This window comes from Nematolebias whitei, chromosome 12 (assembly GCF_014905685.2).
Source record: "Nematolebias whitei isolate Nwh7 chromosome 12, NemWhi1, whole genome shotgun sequence".
NCBI lineage: Eukaryota > Metazoa > Chordata > Actinopteri > Cyprinodontiformes > Rivulidae > Nematolebias > Nematolebias whitei.
The window spans coordinates 33,744,639-33,755,442 of record NC_056509.1 but is presented as its reverse complement, the minus strand read 5'-3'; the positions used below and the strand labels follow the sequence as shown (position 1 = coordinate 33,755,442).

The 10,804-nt window shown below is 40.3% G+C and overlaps 1 protein-coding gene across 1 annotated transcript in view; it reads left to right on the top strand.

Annotated features, from left to right (window-relative positions):
* The first annotated feature begins 5,582 nt into the window (after positions 1-5,582).
* LOC119418201 (protein EFR3 homolog B) overlaps positions 5,583-10,804 on the top strand; it is a 42,357-nt gene continuing 37,135 nt past the window's right edge. The window contains exon 1 of the mRNA XM_037685457.1: positions 5,583-5,601. Within this exon, the coding sequence (XP_037541385.1) occupies positions 5,595-5,601 (7 nt within the window). The 5' untranslated portion in view covers positions 5,583-5,594. The remainder of the gene's footprint in view (positions 5,602-10,804) is intronic.

Sequence of the window (10,804 nt, the reverse complement as noted above, 5' to 3'; positions counted from 1 at the left end):
AAATACATTTACAATATTTACAACGGGCTGGACTCGGGAGGAAACAGGACACAGAATGAAGACGGTATTTTCTCTGGACCAAGAATCTTCTGGAAGGCTTTCTATGAACTGGGAAGGCATCCTCAGGTTGTAGTGGTTTCAGGCCTGGAGAGGAGGGTCAGATTCCAGGTTGCAGGAAGGTGAGGATGGTGGGTGAGTTTCATAGGTTGGTGTAAGAGCGACAGGTCAGACCAGGATGTAGAGGAGAGATCTTCCCAGTTGTAATGTCCGTATGAGGACTGGTTTTAGGATGATGGGTTCAAGGAAAACTCAGGCACACAAGAAAAACAGGATTAAGCCTTAATTTCTTAAATTGCACCAGGAACTCTGTCCGCTCACAGAACACCACATAGTAAAAAAAAGTTGGTGTGAAACAGAAATGTTGGAATCTGTGCAGTTTGATCCATTTGTTCATCTCTTTGGAGGTCATCTACCATGATCCGCGTAGTGAGCTGTTAATAAAGGAAGCCAGGATCTGCAAAGGAAATTTGTTTATATTTGTTGATCTTGTCGATGAATCTTAAACTGTTGGAAAACCCGTGCACTTAATGTTAATCGGGGCTACGTTTGAAATTTTAAATGCATTTATGTGTTGAGCAGCAGAGTTGAGTGCTCCCGTTAAAAACTTGTCAAATCTTCTCTTGACGAGCTCGTTCTGCGATTGCCACACGTATGCATTAAATTTCCCCAAATTTTTGCAGAATCTTCGCTATTTTATGGGGAAAAAACAAATTGCGACTAATTTCAGATCATGCTTTTGATGAAATGTTCCTAAAAAATAAATCTGGAATAAATCTTTTGGAGTTTTCTGAGATGTGTACAGCTGCAGCGTGCGCTAAAATGACACCTGGCTGACGCCACTGTGCCAGAAGAAACAGCATCATTGGTATGAATTATCTGGAACAGAATTGTCTGAGCTGGTTGATGCTCAGAGTTCACCTCCTCCAGGTCCTTCCGGCTCCTCGTGCTGCTGCTGCTGTTCACGCCTCTGTCACCAGTCTGTTTCCCACCGAGCTGACGTGTCCACACTTGACAGACTGGACATGATGAAGAGGAACACTTCAAACCCCGAGCTGCATTTTTAATCAAGTCTGTCACGTTGACAGCATAAAAAGACGCTCACTGGGAGCGTTGGAGGAGCAGCAGTTCTTCTGTTTGTGCCCGTTTTGAGTCCTGGAAAGTTCAAATTTGATTTTCTCTTTCATTTGGAGACTAAAATCTACAGCTAATCTGCGTTGAACGTAACTCTGGCCTGCCTTGCTCCACATGTTGTCTCCACCGATGCTGCTTCCACTGCGCCCGCACAGTTCTGAAAATAAAAAATAAAAGATGAGTGAACGTAATTCGGCTGATTTGTAGGTCGCCACCAGGACTCGTTTTGAAAAGAAGCCAACATTTGAGAGGACTGATTAGTCAGCAGCCACTCTCACTGTCCCTCAAAGCTGAGTTCACCGACTTCAAGACAAGGTCTAGAAAAATGGAGGATCCTCATTTCGAGTTGGACCCACCAGTGAAGTGGCATTCAAATAAAAGCTTCTTCACATTTCTTTTTCATTCCCTCTTATTAATTTACTTCTCAGACCGACGTCGACACAGAGGCGCTGCTTCATTGTGGTGTTTGTGCTTTTATTGTTCCTCGTCGCAGAGCAAAAAAAACGGGACTTGGAAGTACCATGGATGTTGTGAGTGCAACAACTGGAAAAACAAGTGAGGTACCGGCTACCATTTTGGTGTGTCTCTGCATCTAGGTGTGGGAAAAGTTCCTTTTGCATATATTATATTTTATTATTTTACAGGTGCTTTAAGTTTCTTTGCACCTGCATGACTTATTTTCTACAATTTGGCTCCATTCATACTAAAATCAGGTAATCTCACACATTTCTGTGGGATTTGAAGCTGTTGTTGTTTTGTGCCTTGAAACAAAACAGCTGAAAAAATATCTCTAATTTTTTTTTTTAAGCGGGTATAATGAACACCTTCATTCCTCAGTCATTCAGGAGCTGTCCCCTCAGCTGACTGTATGTGTTAGTATACAAATAACATCACCAAGGCAAGGGCGTTACTGAACATTAAAACCATTTAGATCTAATAGCCAGGCTTACAACTTATTTAATAAAACGGCCTGGTTTGCATTTTGTAAGTACCCTCGTATGTACCCTGTATAGGTACTCTATAAGTACCTGTAATTACCCTTTAAGTCCAGACATTTCCCCCATAAATAACTTTAAAGTAAACTTATCTATAATTACTATCAAAGTTCATGCACAATAATCCAGGTAAAAAAAAAAACCCAACAAAGTTAAGTCAGATCCTCTGGACGGTTTCTTTTTGTTGAAACATTTCATCTTTCATCCAAAAGACTTCATCAGTCTGAGGAGCCACAACAAACTCAGTCTTATAAATGGCACCTTCACATAGTGGGTCAACCATCATAGCACCATCAAACTGGTTGCGTCACTATGAGAAGGTGCTATTTATAAGACTGATTTTGCTGTGGCTCCTCGGACTGATGAAGTCTTTTGGATGACAGACGAAACGTTTCAACAAAAAGAAGCCGTCTAGAGGATCTGACTTAACTTTGTTGGTATCTGTAATTACTTTTTTGGTACACTCATACATATCCTATAAATACCCTGAATTTACACTTCATGTACCCTGTAAGTACCTGTAATTGTCTTTTAAGTGAACCTATAAGTACCCTGTAAATACCCTTTTAATTATCCTTTTTGTACTCCCATAAGTACCTGTAAACCTTTTAAGTACCCTTTATGTATCCCTGTAACTATTGGTAAACAGGTAGAGTCTGGTGTTGGACAAGGCTGTGTCATATGTCCCATCTTCTTCCTAGTTGCCATTGACTGGATCATGCAAAAGACCACAGCAGACAAACCAAGAGGGATCCAGTGGACTCCTTTTTCCCCATCTTGAACATCTTGATTTCACTGACGATCTTGCTGTCTTGTCCACAAAAACGAGTCATCTACAGGAAAAGATGAGCAGTCTACAAGTCTGCACGGCTTTGCTCAGCACACCGACTTGAACATCCATACGATCAAAACACATGTCGTGTATCAGTCCAACAGCAGATGCACCAGTCACTGTGGATGACAAACCACTTGAGGTTGTTAATTTTATTACCTTGGAAGTCTTATGAGCACTGACAACGCAATTAACAAAGACATTTCTGCACGGCTGGGAAAAGCATGTGTTGCTTTTGCCAGACTGCAGCCTATCTGGAAGTCAAAGCAAAGCTGAGGCTGTACAACAGCAACATTAAAGCTGCTTTGCTGTATGGTTCTTAGTGTTGGGAGTGTAACACAGATCGATATGAGAAAAGTGGATGGCTTTCCCAACAGCTGCCTGAGGAGAGAATGTGGCATATTCTGGCCCATGAGAACGATTGACGATCTATACCAAGCGCAACTGTTTTTGGGTGGAGATGAATGCTGTCGTCTTAAATGGCTGGGTCACGTACTGAAGATGGACCGTCAGTCAGTGTATACCTAAAGTAGCATTGTGCTGGACACCCCCTAGTAAAAAGGAATGGGGATGGTCAAGAACAACATGGCCAAGGACAGTGAGAGCTGCAGGCGATGAATCTTACCTGGGGGGAAGCGCAGCATGTGGCCAGTGACATAAGTAAGTGGAGGCGGCTAGAAGCCTTGTGTCCAAAAAGGGATGAAGAGGACTACTGGTAATATGTAAAATATACATACACTGTAAATACCCTTTAAAATTAATGTTTATGTACTCCCCATAAGAACCTGTAAACCCTTAAAGTACACCCATGTACCCTGTACATACCCTTTCCACTTTATGCATCTCATTTAAGTGCCAGTAATTACCCTTAAGTACACCCTTACATATCATGTAAATACCCTAAAATTACATATTGCATATCCCCTGTATTGACCTCGTGTATATACCTCCTGTAAGTACCTGTAAATACTTTACTTTTCATTCTCAAGTGAGACCATGTTGAGTCTCCACCTCCACTTTTTCAAGAATAAATTTTGAATTTATGAGATTTCCAGACTATTGCTTTCTGGTTTTATTCACTTAACATAACTTTTTAACTTTTTCAGAATCGAGGTTCTAAAAACAAAAGGTACGAAACAAGACCGTCAACATTTGTTTGTTTTTAGATTTGTTTTGCTCACATCAGATTTAGGATTATTTAACTTTTTTTTTTTTAAATTAAACTTAGATTGAACCTTTGATGGGGGAGTGGTGGTGCAGAGTGGGCCTGTGATCGGAGGGTCGGTCAACTCGCTGATCCAATTCCCGAGACCAACAACATCAAAATGCCTCCACCCTCATTTGCCCCGCTCTGGACCCATGAGCAAGGTCCCTAACCCCCACCAGGCACCCTGGACACAGCCCACCGCCTCACACATGTGTGCGCACATGTGCAATGGGAAAAATGCAGAGAATTAATTTCCCCATTGGGGATTAATAGAGTACAATAAAAATAAAAATAAAATACATGTAGATCCTGAAAACCACCCCCTTTAGTATAAATCAATGAAAGGTTAAAACCAATGAACAAAGTTTTATTATTTGATGCATTTTAGGAAATGTTGTCATACTTCCTGGAAAAGGTATTAGTATATTAAAACATTCACATCACTTTAGATAAATTAGGCCGCCAGATTTTCAGAATAATATTCCCATTCTCATTCAATGTAGTATAATGATTTGGCAAAATAGAACTCTCCAGCTATATTCACGTTACATTTTCTTTCCAAACTTGTTCTAATTAATGAGGAGGACAGATCTGTGGACAGTTAGGCTGAGGACATTAATGAGGACATTAATGAGGACATTAAGGTGGTGTCTCTGTGGTGGGCTGGTTGTCCCACTTCAAGCTAGCTTCTAACTGTTGGGGGGGCTAAGAGAGGAAAACGACAGCTGAAGCCAATGAAATGTGCTTCGAGACACCTCAGCTTTAGATAAAGTGGTTCACCTTCACCTGTCGTGTGCTCAACACTTAAAGGATTCTGATTATTTTACGCTTAATGGTAAGAAATGGCTGTTGATGTCCATGAACGTTCGGATGCGGAAGCTAGGTGGTTAGCTATGCTACGTTAGCATACCTTACCCATAATGAACAGGTGTTTACGTTACTTTTATCTTTTGTATTTGTGATATTAATGTTCGTGTTGCATTTCTTCGTTAACTATATGTTAATTTGTACGCCTCTTCAAGCCAAACTCATAATGTTTACGGTGACAAGAAGCTATCCTAAGCTAATTTTTATTGATATGAGGCTACTATCATACTTTTACATTTCTGTCTCAGCCATAGCACTCACATTTTAGTTTTGATTGTCAATAAATGTTTAATGCTGACTAGTTCAATCATATGTAGATGTCAGCTGCGTTTGTTCGTGCCTGAGCTGATTGTAGCGTACGAACTTTAGCAGGCCGCAGACGAGCCGGCGGCTTTCCTGACTCCCGAAGCCCCGGTGGAGAACCGGCTCAGAGCGGAGGTGCTTCCCGACTCCCCGTCCCTCTGAAGCTGGAGGAGCGGCGCCACCTTGGCTAAAATCCAGCATGACAGGTGAGTTACACCCAGCTACGTTTCCACCTGCTCCATCACAGCCAGAGAGCAATCAGTCCACATTTATTTATAGAGCCTTTTACAACAACCACAAGATGATCAAAGTGCTTCACAGCACAAACACATTAGGAACAAACCAAAATATCACTAGGTATTGAAAGTCTGTCTGAATAAAAAACGGTTGTCAAATTAGATTTTAAAAGGTCCAGGTCAGTGCCAACAAAGTCCATACTCAATAATCCAGGTAGACAATCCAACAATTTTCAGTCCGGTCATCTGGACAGTTTCTTTTGGAGTTCCACTTTGGAGTAAGCTTTTGGGCGAAGGATCAGTTTTGTGTTGTGTGATTCCTTGACTGATGAAGCCTTCTGGATGGAAGTTGAAACGTTTCAGCACAGAAAAAGAAGAAGAAAGATTTGGCAATTGTTTTACACCAGATGCCCTTCCTGACCCAACCTGGACTCGCACCCATAACCTCAGGATTACAAGACTGTGGCACTGACCACCTAGCTACCACAGCCTGATGGGCAGTATGATCAAAATTTTACATCACACATACCCGTGTATTAACCACATTCTCTACTGATTGAGAGGGGAAATGACTGCAGTAAAGTGGCTTGGCATTGCCTACTACACTGTCATGTCCACGCAAACATTATTACAGGCTTTCTAGAAGTGATACCGTTTTCAAGGCAGTGTCACTAATGAAGAAATCACATGGCATGACTGTTGCAGTGACAATATAAAACCTTCTATAGAACATTTAAAAAAAAAAAACTTAAAAGCTCGGATTTTAAAACTGATCTTAAAAAGAAATGAAAAGGTCTTAATCTTAATATTTGTAAACCAACTACATTCTTACTTAGTGAAGTATCCAGAGGTGTTTTGTTGTATTGCACTGAATGACTCTTGGACAAAGTAAACATTTTTACCTTTTAATGAAATTAGACATTTAAACAATAACAGCAATAACAAACAATGACTGTGCAACTTCTAGTATTCACATATTGGCTTTCAGTATTACAGTATTCACAAAATAAACATCTTGAAATTAAAATAATAAACAGTAAATGCCCTGATGAATGCTCAATAATCCAGGTACGGTAGATGAATCTAACAAGGTTAAGTCAGGTCCTCTGGACGGAGTCTTCTTTGCTGAAACATTTAATCTTTAAAAAAATATAAAATCACCTTTTGATTGTTGTATAAAAGACGAAACATTTCACCAAAGAAGAATCCATCCAGAGGAACTGACTTAACATGTTAGAATAAAAAAAATAAACATAAATCGTAAGTGTGCAACATCTAGTATTAAATAACAATAATTTAAACAATAAATAACAACAACTAAACAGTGAGTGTGCAACTTCCAGTATTCATGTATAGAAACAATTAAAGTGCAACTTGGCTGCAGTATTTTCAAAACTGTAGTCATACAGTTTGAACAATTACAAATTCAGGGCAAGAAAAAACGTCGTCCACAGCATTTGGTTTGAGGGCTGCCCTGTGGCTTGTGGCAATGTTCCTCCCAGTCCTGAAAGCTTTCACCAGTGGAGAACTGGTAGCAGGGAGACATGGATATCATTTAGATAACTTGGCAACTTGGGTGAAATTTATTTGGTGACATTTCCACCACTTCAGAGGATCTGCGTCACTGTTCACCTCTGTAGTATGCAGGCATATTCTCAACTCCATTTTAATGCTCTCCTCATCTGGCAGCCTAACACTGCTTGAGCAAGTGCTCTGCTTCTTGAAAAAGTTGGCCAAACTTTATTTTTTCTCTTTTTTCTCCCACCTGGAAGGACGAACAGGCTCTGCTGCTGCACCAGTTGACAGGCTGGCGGTTGCTTCATGTTGATCCTTTTAATGCCTTTTTTTCTTCAACTGCTCTGGAGATAATGTGCTTTACCTTTTCATTCTTGACGTATGTCGTCCTAAATTGTGGGTCAGCAAGGGATGTGATGTTGATGAGGTCTTCCACGATAGGTTATAATGTATCTCCGAATCCTTGGTCAGCTGGGTATCTCTCTTCCTCAGCAAGAATGCTTGTATTGAAGAGGTTGAGTAAAGGCTTGACGTAAAAGACACAGTGTATGTAGTGTTCTCCTGACAGGGCATCTGTGAAGTTCTGGAGGGGGCTTAGCACCTTGTTGACAGACTTCAGCACATTCACATCTTGGATCAAGTGCCTTGATTTTTTTTTTCTTCTCAGATTTGAGAAACTGACTAATGGCTCTCTCCAGCTCAAGTACTTGTTCAGTCATTTTTTGATGTGATCCCCACCTGGTGGGTGTCTCAGTTGTCAGCACGTGCTTTGACAGTCTAAGTTCATCTTGTGCAATGACCTGGTCTCTCTTTTTTTCCCCCCATAAGTAAGAGAAGGCAGAAACAACTTTTTGCAGGACCCAACTGCACAATGTGTCCGGTCATATTTCACACCCGTCTCTGTAAAAATAACAAAACAATTCTATTAGTTTCAGTCTAAGATAAGATTCTCCTTCATTGGTCCCTCAATAGGGAAATTTACAGTGTTGCTGCAGGAAGGACAGCAGGATTAACAAGTATAAAACGTACTCTCTCAGGTTATACAAGAAAAAAGTAAAAATAATAAATAAGAGCTAAAAATATGAGAATACATTGCAACTGAGAAGTACAGTACATGTCCTCTGCAAGTGAGAGGTATTTGTACATTGTACCAGTCATAAAGTATATGAGATTCAGTGTACATCCCATACCATAACACCTGGTTTAGTTCTGTAATCCGAATGTTAATTGTAATAGATTAATTGAGAGATATTTCCAAAGTGTTCTCATTCATCAACTCCTCTACAAATAATATCCTCAAAGGACACTAAAGGAAAATCACATTTCACATCATGTAATGCATTAATGGAAATGGTGGCTGATAATATGATTCACTATATAGTTCTTAAGCTATGTATTTTACTTCAATTTTTTAAGTAAAAGTTTACTATTTCAGTAACTGTTGCATTCCTACGGCTATGTGAAGTCTTGTCCAATTGTTGATGTGGACAGTTTTCTTGATGTTGACCCCACTGTCTGTGGTGATGGCCACTAGCTTGTGCTCTTCCCATCCCCAGGAGTCCAGTGCTTCCTGCAAACCTGCAGCAAGCAATTCCCCAGTGTGGTAATTTGGGAAGTAGCTCGTCTGGAGGCAATGGCTTTTTAAAAGCCAGTCTTTGCTAATGAAATCAACTGTCAGGCTCAGATACGGCTCCATAGTGCAGCTTGACCACATATCTGCTGTCATTGCATAGTGTGGGACTGTAGCCACCTCTGATTGTACCTTTCCTCTGTGCTCTTGGTACAACACAGGGATAGTTATTTGGCCAAAATATTTGTTACTTGGCATTACATAGCAGCTATGCAGCATTTTGACCATAGCTCTGAAACTTTCTTTTTCCACTGTGCATAACAGGACTGTGTCTTTAGCTATATGGAAAGTGATAGCATTTGTTACTTCAACCCACCACTTGCTTGTTTTGTCATAGAGGTGTACACTTCTGCAAGGGATGTAGGTCTTGAGTGTCCTGAAGCTGTTCCAGTTTTGGATGTGGAGGGTGCCAATTTTAAAGTCTTGATATTTTAAGACGTATTTGCGGCTGATGTGGTGGAGTAAATTGCTCGTGTTACCACCTGCAATGACAACTTTAACTTACAGTTTGCAGAATACCATCGTTTGATTAACACCAGAGCTTTTAAAGCCAAAGTACTTCTACACAACAGAAACCGCCCTCATTTTAGGCGTAAGATCTTCTTGGGCATCACCCTCAACTTTTACGTCTGCCACAGCTTCTCTTTCCATACTTTCTGTGTCCATCTACCATACTCAACACCGCCAACAACAATACTAGCTTGTCTTGTTCTGCTCTATTTCCTGCATGTGCATTCAGAGGTGCAGCAAGAAAAAAAGTAAAACAGTTTATTGGCGGGCGCAACATTCCAAATGTTGTTCAGGCTATTTAAAACGGCATGCAGATATTCAGAAAATTCACATCATGGCAAAAATCTTGTCGTACGAACTGGTATACTGGCCAGCTCTATAAAGATGTATCAGTTGACTTTAACATCCTCTCTGACTCACAGAAATAGTCAGAAAGAGAGATTAGTTAAATAAGGTGTAGCAAGACCATTAAGAGCAATAAAGGTAAACAAAAGAGCTTAAAATTTAATTTAAAAACAGCCAGGAAGCCAATGGAGAGAGAATAAAACAGGGGTGATATGCCCACTTCTGGTGGTATTGGTTAAAAGTTGTGGCTACTGCATTTTGGACAAGTTTGAAGACAGCTAATGGAGGATTGGAAGAGCTGATAAAAGCATGAATGGCCATTACCAGGTCTGATTAAAGGAAAAACAAAAAGGCTTAGCCATGGCTAAAAGTCGTAACTGAAAACAGCTGGCCTTGACTACAGATGCTATTTGTTTTATCAAACTTCAAAATCCTTGTCAAAAGTCAGCCTCAGATTTTTAGTATGGGTCTAAACTTGACTGTCAGAATACCACAGTTACAGGGAGCATCATCACCAAAAAAGATGCACTCCGTTTTTTTCCTTTGTTTAAAAAACAGAAAATTTCGGTTAAGCCGCTGTTTAATGTTGGCAATGCAATTAAGAAGAGTAGTTTTAATGTTACTACCTTTAGGCATCAATGGCAAATAAACCTCTTAAGTCCTCCACATAGCAGTGAAAAGAAAAGTGGCGTTTGTTTATAATTGAACCAAGTGTCAGCATATAAAGAGAGACAGGACCAAGAATATAGCCTTGCAGCCCACCACAAGAAAGAGTAGCATTCCCAATCATGACAGAAAAAGATCTGTTGGTCAAGTAGGAGGTGAACCACTTAAATACACAAACATAGTGGTTAAGATGAGACAAAGGGACAGCATGGTCCACCATCAAAAGCAGCTGTAAGGTACAGCAACACCAAAGCAATAAGACACTGCATCAGTGGAGATGGCAGTGTCATTATGAACTTTTAACAAGAGAGATGATTGATATCCACCACCAGAAGCTGGAAAAATAAGATCTTCCCTCAAAAATATTCTAAAGCCTAAAAACAAATGCCTAAATAAATAATATTTTGTTGGTGAAGTTTTACCTTGGTGATCCAGGTATGTGATGTGATTGTGTTCCGTTGAGAGTCCCCAGCATATATTCCCTCTTCAGTTGCACCCACATCACAT